Genomic DNA, 23,605 nt, shown 5'->3' on the forward strand with positions numbered 1-23,605 from the left:
TTCATGAACTGCGCGCGCTCCCCCCTACACGTAAGCTTGCGAACTATGCTATACTATGGCGCTGCTTCTATTGGCGTGTACGTCGTGTGCAACTGGCAACGCAGAAATCTCCCGCGTCTGGGCGGGCATGCGTGAGCCGCCAAGATAAAAGAATTGAACTATAATGCAAATTCTTTACAGCCGAATGGAAAAATGGTAGAAGCCGACATTGGGGAAGATCAGTTCGGATTCTGTAGAAATATTGTAACACGTGGGGCAATACTGACCTTAAGACTTATTTTAGAAGAAAGATTACGGAAAGGCAAACCTACGTTTCTAGCATTTGTAGACTTAGAGAAAGCTTTTGACAATGTTGACTGGAATACTCTCTTTCAAATTCTAAAGGTGACAGGGGTCAAACACAGGGAGCGAAAGGCTATTTAAAATTTGTATAGAAACCAGATGGCAGTTATAATAGTCGAGGGGCATGAAAGGGAAGCAGTGGTTGGGAAGTGAGTGAGACGGGCTTGTAGCCTCTCCCCGATGTTAATCAATCTGTATATTGAGCAAGCAGTAAAGGAAACAAAAGAAATTCAGAGTAGATATTAAAATCCATGGAGAAGAAATAAAAACTTTGAGGTTCGCCGATGACATTGTAATTCTGTCAGACAGCAAAGGGCATGGAAGAGCAGTTGAATGGAATGGTCAGTGTCTTTAAAGGAGGATATAAGATGATCATCAACAAAAGCAAAATGAGGATAATGGAATGTAGTCGAATTAAGTCGGGTGATGCTGAGGGAATCAGATTAGGAAATGAGACACTTAAAGTAGTAAATGAGTTTTGCTATTTGGGGAGCAAAATAACTGATGATAGTCTAAGTAGAAAGGATATAAAATGTAGACTGGCACTGGCAAGGAAAGCGTTTCTGAAGAGAAATTTGTTAACATCGAGTATTGATTTAAGTGTCAGGTAGTCGTATCAGGTAGTCGTATCTGAAAGCATTTGTATGGAGTGTAGCCATGTATGGAAGTGAAACATGGACGATAAATAGTTTAGGCAAGAAGAGAATAGTAGTTTTTGAAATGTGGTGCTACAGAAGAATGCTGAAGATTAAATGTTTAGATCACATAACTAATGAGGAGGTATTGAATAGGATTGGGGAGAAGAGGAGCTTGTGGCACAACTTGACAAGAAGGGAGGATCGGTTGGCAGGTCATGTTCTGAGGCATAAAGGGATCACCAATTTAGTATTGGAGGGCAGCGTGGAGGGTAAAAATCGTAGAGGGAGACCAAGAGATGAATACACTAAGCAGATTCAGAAGGATGTGGGCTGCAATAGGTACTGGGAGATGAAGAAGCTTGCACAGGATAGAGTAGCATGGAGAGCTGCATCAAACCAGTCTCGGGACTGAAGACCACAACAACAACAACAACAACAATGACGACGACATGAAATATTCACCAGTGTTAACCATATTTCTTTCCTGAGTGAGATTAATACAAAGAAGTGTTGCTGTGGCAAATCTGCCTTTGCCCAATGCTTGTGGTATTCAGAAATCTGTTTCGAATTTTCCTACAATTGGTATTGTCCAAGTGAATGCACCAAATCATTTTTGAAGAATGAACATACGAATAAAATATAAGAACTGATATGAGAATCAAAAAGGATTGTAACCCCTCAACATACCATACACACACATGTATAATATAATAAATGCGTGGAACTTATTGTGAGGCCCAGTTGTAACATTACAGGTAATATAACCCCCTTGTATCCCCTAATTTGATAAGAAACATGAAAGTAGTAATCTTCTATGGTAGGTAAATGAAAACAATAAAAATAAAATAAAAACAATAATCAGGTTTTAAACACGGGGCACAAAATTAAGAAGCCGTGATGCTAACCACTTGGCCACCATTTCATCTAAGGATATCGTGCAGAAAAGGCACATAAAGTACTTCAAAAAGATGTGTTTGCTTTTTTATGCCGCTTCCACTGAGTGAAGTTCTTGAGAAATTGGGTGATTCACAAATATTAAACTGTTGTGGGTAGTGTGAAAGGACATTTCATTTAATGTTTCTACAGTAAATTGTCTTTAGAAAAGTGAACATTATTTCACCGCCAATACCTGCTAGTTTATTAAACTTGCAACAGAGTTCATTTGGGTTAATGTGACATGCATTGTTTGGATCTTGGACAGAAGTGTAGTCAATATTTTAAAATGGAACCACCCATTAGGAGGCTATACAAACTGGGTTGTTCTTGCATTATTCAATTTTTCATTTGTGCAGATGTACATGGGTGCTAAAGTCGAACTTTGGTGGAAACAGTGGATAACTTCAACATTAGTCATTTACTTTTTTGATAGCAAACAGCAGTATGAACATTGCATTAATGTATTTCACATTACAAAAAAAATTATGTACTGTAGCAAAGCAAATTCTTGAGTCTGAAAAAGGAAATTAAAGGTTTGATATGGGTGATTAGGTGGAATTTAGGACCATAGAGACATGGGTGAAATTTTTGATTCCCAAAACAGGTTGCAGGAACTTTTTCCATGTGTGAATAAAGTATCTGAAATGAAATCAGTTTTGGAGGCATATGAGACAGGTTGTTCATACCAGTCAGTTCTGTGGGAGAGTACTGCCCCCATGCTGTGCTTTGAGGCATCAATACCCAAGATAAGTAACATGAACAGGTTGTAAGTTGATAGACAGGAATCATACATATGACTCAGTTTTAATTTTTGATAATTGTTGTGGGGCTATGGGGTCATTCATATTTTACTCCATTCCTCTATAAGTTATTGAGTGCTCTGGCAATCTGGGCACCACTTGATATAAATTTGGCATAATTAATTTTTCCAATAATTGTTGGAGGTATTTTTAGCTTGTAGGCACTTGATTTTTGTCTATGGCTTCTACTTATGGTGTGGTTGGTTTTAACCTCTGTACCTCAAGATATGACCTAGACATTCAACTTGGATTTGAAAAAAAAAAAATAACACAAATCATGCTTATTTATACTGATGTCCCAAAAAAACTGGTATAGACATGCTTATTCAAATACAGAGGCAGAATAAGGCACTGCAGTTGTTAGATTGGTTACTTCTTCTGCAGTGACATTTTATTAAGATTTAAGTGAGTTTGAAAGTGGTGTTATAGTTGGTGTGTGAGCGATGGACACAGCATCTCCGAGGTAGCGATGAAGTGGGGTTTTCCCCTACAACCCTTTCACAAGTGTACTGTGAATATTAGGAATCCAGTAAAACATCCGGCATCACTGTGGACAGAAAAAAATCCTGCAAGAACAGGTCTGATGACAACTGAGAGAATCATTCAACATGACAGAAGTGCAACCCTTCTGCAAAGTGCTGCAGATTTCAACGTTGGGCCATCAGCAAGTGTTGGTGTGTAAACCATTCAATGAATCATCATTGATATGGGCTTTTGGAGCCAGAGGCCCACTCGTGTATCCTTGATGAGTGCATGACATAAAGCTTTACTCCTCGCCTGGGCGTGTCTACACTGACATTGGACTACTGATGACTGGAAACATGTTGCCTGGTTGGAAGATCCTTGTTTCAAATTGTATTGAGCAGAGGGACGTGTAGGGGTATGGGGACAGTCTCTTGAATCAATAGACCCTGCATGTCAGTAGGGGACTGTTCAAGCTGGTGGAGTCTCTGTAATGGTTTGGGGCGTGTGCAGTTGGAGTGATATGGGACCCCTGATGTGTCTAGATATGACTCTGACAGGTGACACCTACGTAAGCATCCTATCTGATCACCTGGATCCATTCCGATGGGCTTGAGCAATTCCAGCAGAACAATGTGACACCTCACAGGTGCAGAATTGCTGCAGAGTGGCTCCAGGAACGCCCTTCTGAGTTTAAACACATCCGCTGACCACCAAACTCCCCAGACATGAACATTATTGAGCATATCTGGGATGCCTTGTAACATGCTGCTCAGAAAATGTCTCCACCCCGTTGTACTCTTGCAGATTTATGGACAGACGTGCAGGATTCCAGGTGTCATTTCTCTCCAGCACTACTTCAGATATTAGTAGAGTCCAAGCCACTTTGTGTTGTGGCTTCTATGTGCTTGCAGGGACCCTACATGACATCAGCCAGGTGTACCAGTTTCTTTGGCTCTCAGTGTAGATTACACTTCTATCCCTTGCCGTAACATGTGGAAGAGCATACATGGGTTTTTCTGGGTGGTGTCCCCGTGTACCAGTGACAATTACATCTATGAGTAGTTAACTGTGTTAAGACTCATTTGAATTGGTATTGCAAGTAATGTTGCAAAAATTGCAGTGTGCTACAGATTCTGAAAGGTAGTCTGTTAAATCTGTGTGATCTGACTGACATTTTAATTACCATTACAGGTTTTATGTTTATCTAGCTGCAATTACCAGTATGCTGCAGCTGGCTTTATCTTGGAAAAGTAGTCACTTCTGACAAGAGTTCTTTTGGCTTTGTAATGGGGTACACATCAGCGTTAATGTGTTCAGTTGCTTTGAAACCACTGCAAATATGGAGGGAACCATTCAGTTTTCATAAAACTATAAAGAGTTGCCCATTGACTAGATGTGATATGTGTGAGGACATAGTGTTTCACTAAAGTTTTACTGTGTTTTGAGGTGTTCTTGTTATGTTACTGGGGCTGGTCGGGTTTAGAAATAATGAAGTGTTGCAAAAGTTATTAACTGAATGTGTGCCACATAATTGTTTAGACATCATAAACCTGGAGAACAGAGATCAGAAAATCCAATGCTTGACGTTCAGAGATCATCATATGATACCATAGCACATAAAATGTTGAAGTCATCTACTATTAGAAACCTGAAAGCGATGGAAGCTTCAATTTCAGTTCAAATTTGTGCTCTTACTGAAGGCACAACAAAAATCGCAACTGAACGGCTGGATTCTTGTACAATTTTCTTACTGTATGTTCACCACCAAATGTGATGTAATGTTTGCTATAGGACTTCAGTCTTGCTGAAGTAGGATAAAATGCCAGTGAACCAGTCTGTACTCAGACTTCTTCATTTGTGGTAGACCGCCGCGCCAATATCGGCAAGAAAATTCATTAGCTGTGTATTATTAATGAAAGACTGAATTTCTGTGGTCGTGCCATAAAAGGATTCAGCTCTGACTGAAGTATGTGTTCTGCTATGTATCTGTGTTTATAACAGTGCACACAGTTCATTTCCTTGTATGTCCACTTAGTGCAAGGGTGCTTTCAATAACAGTGTGGCTGCTATAGATTTTTCATTACTTGGATGTCAGGGTCTGAACTGTGAGACCTGCTAAGATGATGAACCTCGTGTTCTAATCGTGCATGGTGTGCCATGAATGGGAACAGTTTCGAAGAAGACATACCAGCTTCATCTAAAGATTGCTGGCTGCAGCAGAGATTTCAGAAGTTTCTTGCATTTGCTAGCACTTCCTTGGTGCAGTTTGCTAGTTCAGGTGGTTTTGAACAAAATTCTTTATTTGGTGCATACCTAATTATTATGTCTTGCGCAAATGATAAAGCGTAGGATAGTTTACAACTCTCATTTTCTCACTTGAACTGACATTGTTAATAGCCTTTCTCAGGATAGTTTACATCTGTCTTAAAGAATCTGCCATTTAAATTTCTTCAGCATCTCTGTAAGCCTCTCCCAAGTGTCAGACATGTCCTTCCCTGTATACATTCAACATCCCCATTAGTCCAATTTGGTACCATACCCACACGCTTAAGCAGTATTACACACACACACACACACACACACACACACACACACAAAATTTGCATCACCTTGGTTCCAAAAGTTTCGGAACCTGTACAGAAAATCAGAATAGAGATCAACATAAAAAACATTTCAGCCCATTTTATTGCTCCTGAAAACCACAAACCACACATTGCATGTTGTACCACCATACAGACCTTCAGAGGTCGTGGTCCAGATTGCTGTACACACCAGTACCTCTTATACCCAGTAGCACGTCCTCTTCCACTGAGGCATGCCTGTATTCATTAGGGCATACTATCCACAAGTTCATGAAGGCACTGTTGGTCCAGATTGTCCCACTCCTCAACAGCGACACGGTGTAGCTCACTCAGTGTGGTTGGTGAGTCATGTCGTCCACAAACAACCCTTTTAATCTATCCCAGGCATGTCTGCAGAACATGCTGGCCACTCTAGTGAAGAAAACATGAAGCCAATCCCGAGCGGTCCATTCAGCACATTGTTGGGCCTATCTGTACCATGCTGCATGGTGTCGTGGTTGTGAAGAAGGACCTCACCATGGACGTCGGGGGTGAAGTTGCACATCATGCTGTCTATTGTGCACAGTTTGAGTCGTAACATAATGTTCTGTGACTGCGTGAAAAGCATTATTCAACATGGTGGCTTTGCTGTTCGGGTTCCTACGAGCCATAATCTATAGGTAGCTGTCATCCACTGCAGCAGTAGCCCTTGGGTGGACTGAGCGAGGTGTCTACATTTCCTGTCTCTATGTATCTCCTACATGTCTGAACAATATCGCCCAGGTTCATTCTGAGACACCTGGACACTTCCTTGTTGAGAGCTCTCTTCCTGGCACAGAGTAACAATGCGGACACGATCAAACCACGGTACTGACTTTCTAGGCATGGTTGAACTACAGACAACACAAGCCGTGTACCTCCTTCCTGGTGGAATGGCTGTCGGATCCCCTCCATCTAATAGGCACTGCTCATGCATTGTTGTTTACATCTTTGGGTGGGTTTAGTGACATCTCTGAATAGTCAAAGGGACTGTGTCTGTGATAAAATATCCACAGTCAACGTCTATGTTCAGGAATTCTGGGAAGCAGGGTGATGCAAAACTTTTTTTTGATGTGTGTAGTATGTTTTGATTGCGCAAGTGACTTGTACAAGACTCCTTTGTAAACTGAATGCATTTCTTCAGTAGTCTACTAATAGATCAAAGTCTGGCACCTGCTATACCGATGATAATCATGTGATCGTTCCATTTCATATCCATACAAAGTGTTGCACCCAGTTATTTGTATCATTTGAATGAGTCCAGCTGTGACTCATTGATATTACAGTTGTAGGATACTTTCCTTTTATGTAGTGCACAATTTTACATTTGTGAACATTCAAAGCAAGTAGCCAGCCATTGTACTGGTCTGAAATCTTATCAAGGTCTGACTAAATATTTATGCAGCTTGTTTCAGATAGATAGTGAAAGTAAAACATACAAATTCCAAGCTGTATGTGGTACTGTTAGCAGTACATTGGGCCATAAAGTACAAAAAGAAACAATCATGAAATTGTGTAAAGTAATGGCAGTTCCGGGGGAAAGAAAATAAAATGCAAACAGCAGAGATGAGGGTTCTAAAAGAGACAAAAGGCTGCACAAGAAAAGAGATGACTAGAAACAAAGGTATTAGAACAGAATTAAGTATTTTCAGCATGAATGAAAAAATTCAAAAAGATCGTAAATATTGAAAATAACACCTCATGAGAATTCCACATCACAGAATTCCTCTGAAGATCCTGAACTAAAAGCTGAATGGGAAATGAGATATTGGAAGACTTAGAAAAAGATGGGAATGATTTTGTTTGTGAGTTCGGAACAGGCAACAACCTAATCCTTGAAAGAAAGACGATGATGTTTCAGACGGTACTTTGTTATAGATAACTGCATCATCTGTGAAAAGTCTGAGGTTACAGTTACTGTTGTCCACAAGATAATTAGTATAAAACATGACTGGCAAGGGTCCTGACACACTTCTGTGGGCATGCCTGAGGTTTCTTTTACATCTGTTAATGACACTCCATCTGAGATAGCTTTAGATGCAGCCTCCCCACAAAAAAAGTCAGTCCAGTTACAAATTTCCCTTTATACCCCATACAATCATACTTTTGACAATAGGTGTAGCTGTGGCACTGAGTCAAATGCTTTTTGGAAATTTATACTGCATCTATGTGAGTGCCTTGATCCTAGGCTTGCAGTACGTTGTGTGTGAAAAGTGCTAGTTTGGTCACACATGATGTTTTTGAAATGCATTCCAGTTCATGTGCAGAAGGTCATTCTGTTATAGGTACCTCATTATGTTTGAGCTCAGAATATGTTCTGAGATTCTAAAACTAATTGATGTTAAGGGTGTTGGATGGCAGTTTTATGGGCCATTTCTCCTACTCTTCTTGATAGATGGGTATGACCTGCTTTCTTCCAGCTACTGGGCATGGATCGGATGAGGTGATGTAGTGCACACTGAGAATTTGGGAGGATGAGGGTTCAGACCCACATCAGGTCATCCTGATTTCCATTTTCCATGATTTCCTAAATTGCTTCAGGCAAATGCTGGTATAGTTCTGTTGCAAGGGCATGGCTGTCATCGCTTCTCATCCTTCCCTAATCCAATGGGACCGATGGCTTCACTGTTTGGTCCCTCCCCCAAATCAGTCAACCAATCAACCAACTGCACATGGTTTTTTGTTTGAGGGATCTATGATAGGTTGTAGTTGAGAGGTGTTAACTCAGCTGCAGATGCAGTAGAGAGTCTGATAGGGGTGCCATCAGGCCCTGGAGTTTTTTGCAATTTAAATGGTTTCAGCTGTTTCTCACTGCTCATTTTCCTCACTTTGTCATTCATACTTTGGTAATAATTTTTGCCATAAGTGCCTCTGTTCAGTCATATCAGTATTGATATTGACATTGTCAAAGAAGTAAGGTTTTTCTGTTGATATTAGATCTAATATTTTTCCATCCTGATAGTGGTCCCAAACTATCTGTTGTAAGTAGTTGTCAGAGAAGGTGTTTTATTATCACTAGTATGGAAGCAAAGTTACAGACATCTGTAGTAAGAATCCTAGTGTCCACCTTCTGGTTGCAATGTTGTGAATGGTGGCAGTGGTTGTTGTGTTGGCATGATGAGCCACTGTAGTAGAGTGCTCTAGTGCAGCCTCCTCCTCTTGTTGTTCCAGGATTGCCTACAGTTGTGTGTGCTACTACTCACGTTGCTGCAATGTTTGTGCTTGTTTTGCTTGTGGTTGCTTTCGAAGTGTCTAATGTCTGAACACTCACACTAAATTATAGCCCTCATTGCCTTTGATACACCTAATTGTTGTAGCAAGTTATTTCACTACTTTGTTCACAGCACAAAATATAGTGATAACTTGCAGAACCAACCTATTCCTTGACGGTGTAAATGTAATAGGTAGTTTATTATTAAAATCCATTGTCACTTCAATCAGCTACCAAGTATAACAGTCCAAATGCAGATAAGAGCAAGAGTGTCTCGGTACAGAAAATTCAACACTATAAAGTGGTTGTGCTCTGCTAGATGTTGAGGTATATTGGCCATATTGTCAGTGATCCTGTAAATGTGATAGCCGTCTTATGATGTCTTGTGGAGGTTGGTGATGTCTGTGACAACAGTAACCTTGGGCTATTGACCTCACTGTTTGAAGATTGTGCCAAATACTACTACTAGCTTGCATGCAGTAACCATTGCCATCCATGTGCCACTTATTAACTACATAATGTATGTCCTGGCTCATCTCCCCTCGATAAAGTATGTCGAATTGCACCTCTTCTCTAATCGTGACCTACCTTGGCTATTCATCCCTGGCTAAGATTGAAAGGCACACCATAGGCTTTGAGACTGGAATGCTTGCCCGGGGGCTGAGTTTTTAGTCGCATTTTACCAGAAGAGATCTGCCTTTCGAACAGAGGTCACTTAAGTTTTGCTCAGCAGCGTTATTCCTTGTCATTGACCTTCCCTTCTGATCACCACATTGTTGAGCAGGGAGTGGACACTGAACTTCATTCTAGCCTTCGCAACTTTATTTTGATACACCCCAGGGGATCCACAACTCTTTTGTGGATACGTGTGTGGCGAGCACAGGGCCCCGAGCTATTGCAGCCTTCTTTCTCTCCAGGGCTGCATTTCCTTCCCCTTCCCCTCCTTGCTCCTTTCCCGTCGCCCTCTCCTCTCCCTCTCTTGGTGTCCTTGCTTATGTTGGCCCCCGCTATCCTCCTGGTTCTGTTGGTTTTACAATCTGGCTTTGTTGCGTAATCATCTCCTCCTTTTGGCATTCCTTCGTCCCCCTCTGGGGTTTGACCTCCATTACAAAATTTCTCCTCCATAGTGTGAGCCATTTGGGGAAGAGCACCTTACCTAGTGTCTCCGATGTGCGCCCTTCTAGTACATTCCACCTTTTCTTTCACGTCGTTGTCTGACGCGAGGGTGCATAGCTAGCACGGTAGCTAGCCCGTGTGGTGGGGTCGCTATGTACCCTTTTGGCTGAGCCCCCTGAACACACAGGGATCACACTTCTGATACCTGAGCTGTGACCTCCTCATGCATGCCTTGGAGTGGTTGCTCATCATCCTGGAGCATCGGAACTCCCGGCAATGGCCGCCGTGCCAGACGGCCCTTGCTGTGGCTGGGTGGTGCCCGTGAGGAGAGCCCCTGATCGGAGTGGGTGGTATCAGGGCGGACGGTATGCAAATGAAACGCATACGGGTCCAGAACTCTGGCTGTTCTTCTGCGGCCGTCTCTCTGCGTAGAACTGATTCTTCAAGTGCTTCTTCTCTTGCCCCTTCTGCCTTCCCTTGCATAGCTACCCCCTGGGAGGAGGGTCAGGCCCGTCGGCTAGGGGCGAAACCTTTCCCCCGTTATCTACTTTGCACCAGGACTGATGGAGATAATTTCACCAATACCAAACCTTTATTCTTTGTGGAACACATTGAAGACAAGTTCGGTGAAGTGGACTCCCTGAGCAAGATGCTGTCGGGTTCGTTGCTGATCAAAACTGCTTCAGCTGCCCAATCAGCGGTCCTTCGTGCCTGTACCCATCTTGGCACAATTCCTGTGTCCATTACCCCCCACCAGTCTCTAAATATGGTACAAGGTATGATTTTTCACAGGGACCTCATCCTTCAAACTGATGAGGAACTTCGGGACAATCTTCGATGGCGGGGTGTTCACTTTGTTCGGTGTGTCCAGAAGGGTACTAAAGACAATCGCATTGATACTAGTGCCTTTATCCTGGCGTTTGAAGGGGATACCCTCCCTGAGAAAGTTAAGATTATGGTTTATCGATGTGATGTGAAGCCATACATCGCGCCTCCTATGAGGTGTTTCAAGTGCTTGCGTTTTGGACACGTCTTCCCGCGGTTCACAGGCCTCTCTCTGTGGTGACTGTGGACGTCCACTCCATGAGGGGAGTCCCTGTGTTCCCCCTCCTGTGTGTGTAAATTGTCATGGTAGTCATTCTCCACGTTCACCAGATTGCCCAGTATATAAGAAGGAAAAGAAGATACAGGCGTATAAGGCCCTTGATTGTTTAACCTACACAGAGGCCCTTAAGAAATATACACGTCTTCACCCTGTGTCCATGACATCTAGTTATGCCTTGGTTACATCTTCACCCATTCCTCCCCCTTCCTTACCCCCATCCCGGACCCCTCTCCTCCCCCCCCTCCCCTGCAGCTCCCACACCTTCTCCTCTGGGCGCTGCTCCCCCTCCCCAGCCGGAGAAGTGTCCCACTCCTTCAGCGTCTGCCGGTCCAGGGCGCCTCTCCCGGGATGCCCCTTCCCGGCACCTTCCAGGCCAAAGGTCTGCTGCCGCGCGATGACCGCGAGAGCTGCGGTCTGTCGGCCCCCAGGTCGCCCAGTCTCTTTCTGTTAGTGATCTTGCTGCAGCTGGCTCCTTTATGCCACACAACCCTCCTCGATCTCAGCCTGAAAAGAAGAAGAAGAAGAAGAAGAAGAAGAAGAAGAAGAAGAAGAAGAAGAAGAAACATAAGTCCCGGGACAAAGAGCCTCTGGTGTCACCAGAGGTCCCTTCCCTGACTTCACAACCGGATTCTGACCTGTCGTTCATGGATGTCGCCCCCTCCTCGTCGGTGACAGGTGGGGACCTGGCGGTATAACTGGCTTTAGCGTGTTCAGCCCCCATTTAAATCATCGTTCTGTGGTTCTGCAATGGAATTGTAACGGATACTATCGTCACCTTCTGGAATGGAAATCCCTTCTTTCGTCTTACTCTGCAGCTTGTGTGGTTCTCCAGGAATCTCGTTTTACTGATTCTCACTCACTGACCCTCCGTGGGTTCCGTGTTTTCTGTCGAAATCGGGTCGGACCCCTGCGGGCTTCTGGTGGTGTTTGTACGTTGGTCCGTACAGACATTGCTAGCACGTGGATTCCTCTTCAAACTACATTGGAAGCGGTTGCTGTTAGGGTCCACCTAGACTCTGTGGTCACAGTTTGCAATCTTTATCTCCCTCCTGACAGGACTCTTACACCTGCTGCCTTAACTGCCCTTCTTCAGCAACTTCCTCCTCCCTTCCTCCTCCTTGGGGATTTTAATACTCATCATCCCTTGTGGGGCAGTGCCTTTCCATGTAGACGAGGTCTTCTTATAGACCAGTTTATTGCAGACCACGACTTGTGCCTTCTTAATGATGGCTCCCCTACTCATTTCAGTGCCGGTCATGGTACCTTTTTTGCCATTGATCTTTCTCTTTCTTCTCCCTCTCTCCTCCCTTCATTACACTGGTCGCCACACGACGACCTTCGTGATAGTGACCATTTCCCGTTGATTATCTCGCTCCCTTCCCGCTCCCCGATGGACAGGTTACCTTGCTGGTCTTTCCAATGCACCGATTGGCCTCTATACACTGCACAGGTCATGTTTTCTCCCTCTTTGTCGGGTTGTATTGATGACGTCCTACGTGACATGTCTGACGCAATTGTTCGCGCTGCTAAACTTGCTGTCCCGCGCTCATTTGGACCATTTCGTCACCGGCAAGTCTCATGGTGGAGTACGGCCATTGCCATTGCCATCCGTGATCACCGTCGAGCTTTGCAACACTTTAAGAGGCATCCATCCATAGCCAGCCTTACTACCTTTAAACGCCTCTGCGCTAAAGCCCGTTATTTAATCAAACAGAGCAAGCGGATATGTTGGGAACAATTCGTTTCTTCCCTTGGTTCTACTGTCCCTCTGTCACGGGTATGGGCTACACTTTGCTCTCTCCAAGGTTGCCATTGGCAGTTCACCCTCCCAGGCCTTCACCTCCCAGATGGCCTTTGTAAGGACCTATTAGTTCATGCAGAACATCTTGCGACCCATTTTGCAGTGGCCTCAGCATCAGCCTCCTATCCAGCTGCTTTCCTTCGCCTGAAACAGCAGGCTGAAGCTTCCACCTTATGTTTTACCCCTTGTGAGTCAGAATCTTAAAACGAACCTTTTACTGAATGGGAATTTCTTTCTGCACTTTCTTCTTCTCATGATACAGCCCCCCGGCCGAGATTCCATTCATAACCAACTGCTTAAACATCTCAGTGCTCCACAACGGCAACATCATCTTCAGGTGTTTAACCGTATCTGGCTCCAGGGTGACTTCCCTTCTCAGTGGAGGGATAGCATCGTGGTTCCTGTCTTTAAGCCTGGTAAGAACCCCCTATCTGTTGACAGCTATCAGCCAATTAGTTTGACCAATGTTGTTCGTAAGTTACTTGAACAGATGGTAGCCCGTCGGCTCAATTGGGTCCTCGAATCTCGGGATCTATTGTCCCCTTACCAGTGTGGCTTTCGAGAGGGACGGTCTCCAGTCAATCATTTACTTCGCTTGGAATCCGCAGTTCAGCGGGCTTTTTCCCAGCGCCGCCATTTGGTTGCAGTATTTTTTGACCTTCCCAAGGCCTGTGACACGGCCTGGCGCCATCACATCTTACTTACCCTTCATCAGTGGGGTCTTCTGGGCCCACTCCCAATTTTTATCCGCCAGTTCCTGTTCCATCGGTCATTCAGAGTTCGAGTTGGTACTGTTTTTAGTTCTCCACAGACCCAGGAGACGGGCGTCCCACAGGGTTCTGTCTTGAGTGTCCTTCTTTTCCTCATTGCTATCGATGGACTTGTGGCCTCTGCCGGTCCTTTGTTCGCCCCTGCCCTGTATGTGGATGATTTCTGCATTTGGGTTAGTTCCTCTTCGATGGCATCTGCAGAGTGGCAGCTCCAGGGATCTATACGGTGTGCCTCTGCATGGACCCTCTCGCATGGGTTCCAATTCTCTCCTCTAAAATCGCGGGTGGACGACTTCTGTCGCCGTACTACGATCCACCCTGATCCGGAGCTCTATCTTGATGCCCACTGATTGCCTGTGGTCCCACAGTTTTGTTTCCTGGGTCTTCTTTTCGACAACAAGCTCACTTGGCTGCCCCATATCAGCAATCTGAAGGTAGGATGTTCCCGTAAACTCAATGTCCTTCGCTTCCTTGCCCACTCCTCTTGGGGTGCGGACCGTTCCCTCCTTCTCCGTCTTTATCGTGCTCTAGTTCTGTCTCGCTTGGACTATGGTTGTCAAGTTTATGGTTCAGCTGCTCCTTCCACACTGCACATGCTGGATCCAGTCCACCATCGTGGTATCCGTTTGGCCACCGGTGCCTTCCCTACTAGCCCTGTTGATAGTCTCCTGGTTGAAGCTGGGATCCCCCCCCTTTCTGTTCGGCGGTCCTAGCTTCTGGTGTCTTATGCACTCACTATCCGTTCCTCTCCCACTCATCCTTCCTATTATATTATGTTCCCAGACCATGGACGTCGCCCACCCGACTCCCGCCGTCGGGCAGGTTTACTGGTTGGGCTCCACCTTGAGTCTCTTTGCCGTGTTTTTCAGCTTCCTTCTTTGTCCTGCCTTCCTCGCTCCCTCCCCTCCACCCCCCCCTAGGTTAGTTCCTCGGCCTCGAATTCGGATGGATCTCCTCAGAGGTCCAAAAGATTCCATGCCCCCGGTGGTGTTCCGTTCCTTTTTCCGCCAAATTTTATGGGAGTTTCGGGATGCTGTTGTTTTATACACTGATGGCTCTAAATCTGCTGATCATGTGGGGTATGCCTTCACGTCCTCTGTCAGAACGGAAAATTATCTGCTGCCACCTACCTGTGGGGTGTTTACTGCGGAATTGATGGCAATTTCCCAGGCCCTTACCTTTATTAAACAGTCCCAACACAACCGCGTTTTGTTATGTACAGACTCAATGAGTGGCCTTTTGGCTATTGACCGGTGTTTTTCGCACCATCCCTTGGTCTCTGCCATCCATGACCATCTCGCTGATATTCACCATGCTGCTTGTTCCATTGACTTCCTTTGGGTCCCTGGCCATGTGGGTATCCCGGGTAATGAGCTCGCTGATCGTTTGGCTGGGGGAGCAGTCACTTACCCCCGTTTTCTGTAACCCCTCCTGCAGCGGATTTACGGCTTCACATCAAATCCCACTTCGCACAGTCATGGGCCAATTCTTGGGAGGCTACTCCCCTGTCTAATAAACTTCGTGCGATTAAGGTGACACCAGGCCCGTGGCGCTCTTCCTTTCGCCTCTCCCGAAAGGACTCGACCACACTGTGTCGTCTCCGCATTGGCCATAGCAGGCTGACCCATGGTTTTCTTTTGCGTGATGAGCCACCCCCACTTTGTGGTTGTGGAGCCTTCCAGTCGGTAGCCCACATTTTGGTTGAATGCCCCCTTCTTTTGGCTCTGCGTGCTAAGTACAGACTCCCCCACACTTTGCCTTTGATGTTGGCTGATGATTCCCAGATGGTCTCTCTGGTTCTCGGTTTCCTCCGGGAAAGTGGTTTTTATTCTCAGTTTTAAGGTTTTTAATCTCTCTGGTATTGGGGCAGGGCAGTGAGTGTTTGGGTGTCTCCCACTGTAAGCAGTGTTAGGAGATTCCTGTAGTCTCCTATTCCCATACGTACTTTCTACATTCTAGCGGTTGCTGCCCCTTTACATTTTTAGCCTTTTCCCTTTTATTGTTCTGACTTTCCTGAGATGTCACATTAGCGGAATGGACCACATGTGAAACAAGGGACTGATGACCTTGCTGTTTGGTCCCTTAAGCCTCAAACAACCAACCAACTTTGTTTTGATACTTATTTAATCAGATGACCTGAAAAGAGGCCACAATTACAAGTGCTAAGAAAATTTTTTGCTGTACAGCCATCTAGTTCAATTCAAATACGCTCCTTGATGGAAAGACAAATATTGCTCTACACTCAGCGACAGTGATTAACTGAAGACAGCAAGTGAAGGTAATGGCAAGAGTTTGTGAATTCTTTTATTCTTGCCACACCAACCACCTATGATTGGCAGGCTATCATTAGGATCTTGGATATCAACAGACAGAATGAAGGGGTTCTTAAAACCTCATCACTTGATACAGGAGAGGCAGTTAGTAATTATTTCTATGAAATTTCTTATGGCAATAAAGACCTTATGCTGTTGTTCCAAAAGAAGCTGCAAAAAAAAGGGACAGCTGGTTTTTAGATGAGTTGTAAAGAGCAATACAACAGTCACTTGTTGATGTGGGAATTGAATAATGCCATGTCCGTCAGTAGAGCACAAGTTGACATATTGCATGGGGTATAGTGTACCAAGAGAACTCCATAGCTGGTGCTTTTCTGGAAGTTTGCCAGTTTTCCTTCCTTGTAGTGTGGCCATCTGCCCCCCCCCCCCCACCACAAGCATTTAGCAAATTACTCTATAGATTGTGGTCTTAAGTTTGACGTGTGTATGCTTTGTTCATCTCGTCCTTAACGTACCTGGAAATGTGTTCGAAAAAGTACTTATACAGCTGGTATAAGAGACATGTAATAATCTTTTATCAATATCTGATGATGGTAACTGTGCTTACTGAAACTGATAATCAATGATAAAAGTTCCAGAATGAAATTCTCACTTTGCAGTGGAGTGTGTGCTAATATGAAACTTCCTGGGAGATTAAAACCATGTGCCGGACCAAGACTAACTCAGGATTTTTGCCTTTTGTGGGCAACTGCTCTACCAACTGAGGTACCCAAGCAAGACTCCTGACCTGTCCTCACAGGCCGTGAAAGGTGAAGGTCCAGAGTTCGAGTCTTGGTCTGGCACACTGTTTTAATTTGCCAGGAAGATTCAACAATAAAAGTTGTTTACAGGTGATATTGGTTAAGTAGTTCACATTCTCCCAAGTAACTATTATCGTATGTACAAGCAGTTTAGAGAAGACTTCAGAGAATACCAAATAAGACTTCATATGGGTTCCTACTTTACTGAAACTGATCTGTCACTCCCTGAGTTCAGAGGGTATTGTTGGCTTCCTTGACAGTTCGACACTACTTAAAGTGGCTATTCAAAAATGTTGTTGCATATATAGCTCTCTTATCTCTGTCTCTCTCTGAACTGTGCTCATAGTGCTCTGTGGCTGCATGTTACTTACACAGCAGTCATGTCTTGCAAAGCAGTTGCTCACTTTTTAGTTACAAATATGGTGCAAGAGAAAGGTCTCAAAGCTATGTGGTTCTGTTGGTGTAAAACTGTGTAACCATGCTAGTCAGATGTCCAGTGAGGCACTATTTGTTTATTCCTCCAGCCACACAGCTCGTCAGTTGCACTTAAGTACTGAAGTTGGAGGAAAGTGCAACAAGAACAAGCTTTAAATTTTTGAAGAGAAAGTGTATTCATTTCAGTCATACTTAGTCAGTATTTAATTTATCTTAGTTGTGACTTCAGGGTGCTAGCCTCTACATCAGCAAATCTTTGCAGTTTCTGTTCCTCCTATTTGATGAAAGCTTTCTTGGTTTCCAAACATGCAAAACAAAAGTGTGAGAGCATTGAACATTGAGAATATTCTGAAGTGCTTAAACAAAAGGGCCTGTGCAGCTGATAGGTGCTAACTTCATAGTAGGGTATCATCTATGGATCAGTTTGTTTTATCGGAAAATTTTTAATCCAGAACAACTTGTGACAATTACACTTACACAGAAGTACTCAGTTTCTAACAATTCAGTTGCAGTTCCTCAGTATGAAATTTGCATTAAGGACAGTCAGCCATGGTATCTTATGTATTTGGCATCATTGTTCACTGATCAACAGTGACTATTCATTAATAAGCCAGTAGTCAAAGTAATTAGAGGAAATAGTGAAGTCATGATGTGGTAGACACTGTCTTCCTGCTAAGTTGGAACAAGCAGCTTCTGTGTTTGATCTGCAGAATAATTACAATTTTAAAGACACTTGGATACGAAAAGATGATTAATGCAATTTATATCTTTTCATAAATTTCAAAATATTTTAACATGTTAAGTTTTAGCAGTGACAAACCCAGGCAGTTGTGTTAGTTGCTCCCCTGTCTTCACAGAATAAGTTTCAAACATACATACATAGGGAACAACTGCCACTGTCACACAGTTGGACAGGATCTCTATAACTCTCCAAGAAGATGTGCCCCTAAATTGAAATATCACACATGTTCCAATTTTCTGGTTGTTCTATAGGCTATCCAGTGAATGCAGCAAACAGTGAAGTTTGTTTAGTGTTCCAAAATACCCCTTTTTTCCCCTCAGAAATCAGGGTAAGAGGAAATACTTCTGTGTACCTGGTCCTGTCAGAATAAATGGTAGCAGCGATTGTGACTAATAAAGATTTTCAGAAATAACTGACCACTTGCCTTTTATGATCCCTTAATTTTCATTTATCATGTCTGGTTTCAAATCATTCTCATGGTACACACTTAAGGTTTTAGTAGCATTGTAAGGGGTGTGTAGTTCTGGCAAGACAGAAAAAAAAAGTAAAAAGTTAAGCATCAGATGTGATGAGTTAACAGGAGTTATCATAAGTAGATCTTACGATAAAAATATTTCTTGATACCTCAGCAAATTCAGCATTTCTTTTTCTACCATGCCACAGACACAAGACCCCCGCAATGCTACAGACATTCATTAAAAGTACATACTGTCTGAAAATAGGTTGGTAGACAATTTGAAACTGGTCCTTGTAAATAAAAATTGAAGCAGCACAAAGGGCCATTCTTTGCAGTTACCTCTGAAAAATATAAAACAGTGTCAGTGTTACACATGTAGCAGCCAAATAGGCTAATGTGGAAACAGCTGAATACAGCGACCAGTTATGTTCACTAATATCATTCCTAAGACAGCCATAGAAAGGTGACAAAGAGAATGGCTGTAAATGGTGCACTAGCACCACAGCTAATCTCAAAATTTTGTGAGCACACAAATGTTATGTCTAAACTCGTGATGGAAGATGTAATGCCTACATACACTGGTTTTGTGTTTCAGATATCTATATTTTTATATTCTGTTGTGAAATAACTTTCTATCTCTTTAGGTTTTAACCTCAGTTCTACTATAGTATTCTATTTTCATTTTTATTTTATTTCCTATATTAGAGCAGTTTTAATGATCTCAAGGAAGTCTGTAATGCTGTAACGTAAAGAGTCCTGTAAGCAGTAACAAAACAATATTATTATTAACTTTTGTCAGAAATGGCAATATTATGAAAAGAATAGTTGCTACTCACCATATAGTGGAGATGCTGAGTTGTAGATGCAAACAACAAAAAGACTGTCAGAAAATAAGCTTTCAGCCAACAAGGTGTGTGTGTCTGAGAGAGAGAGAGAGAGAGAGAGAGAGAGAGAGAGAGAGAGAGAGATTCCACATGGGAAAAATATATTTAAAAAGAAAGATGATGAGACTTACCAAACAAAAGCACTGGCAGGTCAATAGACACACAAACATACACACAAAATTCTAGCTTTCGCAACCAACGGTTGCCTCGTCAGGAAAGAGGGAAGGAGAAGGAAAGACAAAAGGATATGGGTTTTAAGGGAGAGGGTAAGGAGTCATTTCAATCCTGGGAGCGGAAAGACTTACCTTAGGGGGAAAAAAGGACAGGTATACACTCGCTCGCTTGCGCGCGTGCGCGTGCGCGCGCGCGCGCACACACACACACACACACACACACACACACACACACACACACACACACACACACACACACATATATCCATCCACACATACACAGACACAAGCATATGTCTGCTTGTGTCTGTGTATGTGTGGATGGATATGTGTGTGTGTGCGAGTGTATACCTGTCCTTTTTTCCCCCTAAGGTAAGTCTTTCCGCTCCCGGGATTGGAATGACTCCTTACCCTCTCCCTTAAAACCCATATCCTTTTGTCTTTCCTTCTCCTTCCCTCTTTCTTGACGAGGCAACCGTTGGTTGCGAAAGCTAGAATTTTGTGTGTATGTTTGTGTTTGTTTGTGTGTCTATCGACCTGCCAGTACTATATATATATATCACACACACACACACACACACACACACACACACACACACACACACACACACACACCAGCCAGAGTCCCCCACCCTCCTGACAAAGGCCTTGTTGGCTGAAAGCTTACTTTTGGAAAGTCTTTTTGAAGTGCATATCTGCTACTCAACATCTCTGCTATATTGAGAGTAGCAACTGTTCTTTTCTTAATATTGTCCTGTTTTTTTTTTTATGCTTCCATTATAGTGTTGGCTTAGTTTTCTTGGTGGATTGAGAAGCTTTCCCCCTCCTCAGCAGTGCTAGTTTGTGCCGAGTCATTGAGCTGTTCCTTGGAAGACATTCAGTATCTCACCCCCTTCTATGACAGGTTGCAAAATTTCATCTTCATTTCCTTAAGAGGTAAAAAACCTATAGGAAACACCTCATGCATTATTATTATTTAGCTGCAGAAGAAGCTGATACACACAGCTTCCTCTGTCCTTTACCTGAAAAATTTGTCATGAATGATTCAATATATAGTTGTTGAAACAGGTCTTGACCTACCTGTGATACTCTATAGTTTAACTCATCACTTAGCTGTTCTCTTCATTAATGGATATGTTACCAGCCATCCCATCTATTAGCTGCCCATCACTTAGATGAACTTGAATATACTTTTTTCCTGGGTTGATGTGACTTCATGTGAAAATGCATTTCCCAGTAAATAGTATTGTCATTCATTGATTGCTTTTGCAGAAAGTACATATTTAGGGAGACATCTGTACACAGGACAGCACTCAGTTTTAAGACATATGTGTCCTCGTGCGCATTCTTGAGCCTGCCTGTCTTTAGTGAACTGAGACACATAAAATTTCAATGAGTGCTGTATTCTTTGTGCAGTTGGCATTGTACTTAATTTATTATTTAATTCACCTGAATTGATCATTTTTCTTCTTCTTCTTCTTCTTCTTCTTCTTCTTCTTCTTCCATGTAAGGCTGGCAGCTTTGTGAACATAGCATTACTATGTTCTTGAGTTACATACAGAAGTTACAGCAAGACCACATTCTTGCCAGTTACGTAATTGTGACCTGCAAACAAGACTGTAAGATTGGTTTTGTTACACCTTGGTTACCTTATGTATCCACCACCCAAGAAATGTTCTTGACATCTTAATTAACATTACCTTTATTTCTTCATTTTTCAGATGACAAGACTGGCATGTTAATTTGTCCATGTGACTGTTTAGGGGCACTAGGACTGATTCATATTAGTTGCCTTGAAAAATGGCTGTCAACTTCAAACACAGATAAATGTGAAATATGCCAATTTAGATTCAAAATTGTACGGAAACCTGGGTCATTTTCGCAGGTGAGCAATATTTTGTGTCATTATGTACTTTGAATGTGATAGTTTTATCACAGACAACAAAAGGTACTGTTCTACATGCTCAGTAATCATTATGTGAGGCAAACATAATCTGAATGATAGCTTAAAAATTCTAATCTTTGATAGGGAAGGGTGTAACAGCTTTAGAAAAATAGATAAAAATTAGTTTGTTTTTTGGCACTTTTAACAAGGAACCCATTCTGGAGTTAAAGGGTAGAGGAGAAATGAAAAAGTGAGAGAGATGACAAAACTGATAAAAACAAATTGTCCTATAACAAATGTGCATCCACTGAGGGTATAAAATTTAAGTTTTTAACTGCATTGTGACAGGTAGACTTGCAGTTAGGGAAATTTTGGAGTGCAAACAGCAGCAACAGATTGCAAGAGTTGGGAACAGGAGTAATAAACAAATGGTAGCAGATTTTGGAATATCTGGTAGCAGATCTTGGAATATCTGTTACAAAAATAATCTAACTGTACACCTCACATGGGGATGTTGTGAGCTGTGGAATAGGCAGGATCCCTTAGATCACTTGCAGTGACCCTTTTGTAGAGTGTCAAACTAGGCTGTGTGTAGAGTAATGATGTACTGTGTCAGTGTAAATGTATCCATCTGGTCACAAATGTATTACTATTTATAAGTGTAGGTTACATTACAGAAAACTGAAATTTCTGTTCCAGTGGTTGAAGAGCAATGACAAAATGGGAGCAAAAACAGTGTTGGGGGATCTCCTGTGTCTTGCTTTACTTACACCATTAAGTCTTGCCTCCGTCTATATATGCAGTTTCGGCGCCTTTATATATATGAGCCATGGAGCATGGGAAGGGGTAGGTCTTGCTGTGGTTGGTTGTTTCCTGCTGATGGTATTCCTCCTGTGGTGTGGTGTAACAGCAAGGTATGTGAAGCTTTGTGGCAGTTGATGCAAGACTTCTGTAGTAGATATAATTATTGTATATTCTACTTGTACTATTAATTTTCTTTTTTTCTTGAATGTCATGCCAGTGGTGAATTAGAAATAAAGCAGATGACCTGCTGATAAATCTCCACTATGATATTACATTATTCATATTTCGGAACATAAGTTATGTTAAGGAAGAAATGGTTGCACCTCCTGTAATTGGTTATATCCAATAGGATTTATATGCAAAGCATTATTGGCAGATGGTGCCAGTCGCCATTTATGCCACAGCTCATGTTTATCAAAAGTACTGATATTTAAAACATAGCACTGTTAAAGTACTTGAGAACTGTACAGGAATGTTTGAATGTGCATCTAAGTAATAAATAATTATGACAATGATGAACCAATAATGGCAAAAAGCCAAAATGAGCTCACCATGTAACTTTTATCGCCGGCTGCTGTGGCAGAGTGGTTCTAGGCATTTCAGTCCGGATCCACGCTGCTGCTACGGTTGCAGGTTCGAATCCTGCCTCGCGCATGGATGTGTGTGATGTCCTTAGATTACTTAGGTTTAAGTAGTTCTAAGTTTAGGGGACTGATGACCTCAGATGTTAAGTCCCATAGTGCTTAGACATTTGAACCATAACTTTTATCATTAAGAGTAAATAGCGTGGCAAAAAACTTGTCCTTAAAGCAAAATAAAGAATTTTTGCTGCACTAGGTAATGTGACAAACTTGGCTCTTCAGGAAAAGTAAAGTTCATCCTGTGGTTTTTTGTGAGTATTGTTGTCCTCATAGGTAACAATGATAATGAAACCAATATGGTCCTACTTCCCAATTAGGCTACAGAGAAGCAGTATTTCAGTTGCATATATCTTCATAATTTTTCCTGTAGAGGAACAGCACAGTGAGAGAAAATTAGCAATTGTCTGTCAAATCATGACAAAACAGATATTAATACTGGAAGGAATTTAGGAAGTCATATTCCAATGTAGTAAACACAAGGCTGAAACAGTGGACCACTTGCAAACAGGAGTTCTGCACCAGTAAGTAACTAGTTTATTTGTTGTTGTCCTCAGTCAGAAGACCGGTTTGATGCTGCTGTCCATTCTAGTCAATCGTATGCAAGCCTCTTCATCTCCAAATAACTGGTGTGACCTACGTTCATTTCAACCTGCTTATTGTATTCATCTGTTAGTCTCCCTCTGCTTGAATTCATTGATGCCTCAGTCTCTTACCAACTGATCACGTC

At 42.8% G+C, this 23,605-nt stretch overlaps 1 protein-coding gene across 1 annotated transcript in view; it reads left to right on the forward strand.

Annotated features, from left to right (window-relative positions):
* LOC126191345 (E3 ubiquitin-protein ligase MARCHF2-like) overlaps positions 1-23,605 on the forward strand; it is a 62,899-nt gene that overhangs the window by 8,055 nt on the left and 31,239 nt on the right. Inside the window, exons 4-5 of the mRNA XM_049932184.1 lie at positions 21,270-21,433; positions 22,133-22,347. Coding sequence (XP_049788141.1) covers positions 21,270-21,433; positions 22,133-22,347 — 379 coding nt within the window. The remainder of the gene's footprint in view (positions 1-21,269; positions 21,434-22,132; positions 22,348-23,605) is intronic.

The sequence above is a fragment of the Schistocerca cancellata genome, chromosome 6 (genome assembly GCF_023864275.1).
Source record: "Schistocerca cancellata isolate TAMUIC-IGC-003103 chromosome 6, iqSchCanc2.1, whole genome shotgun sequence".
In the NCBI taxonomy this organism is placed as follows: domain Eukaryota; kingdom Metazoa; phylum Arthropoda; class Insecta; order Orthoptera; family Acrididae; genus Schistocerca; species Schistocerca cancellata.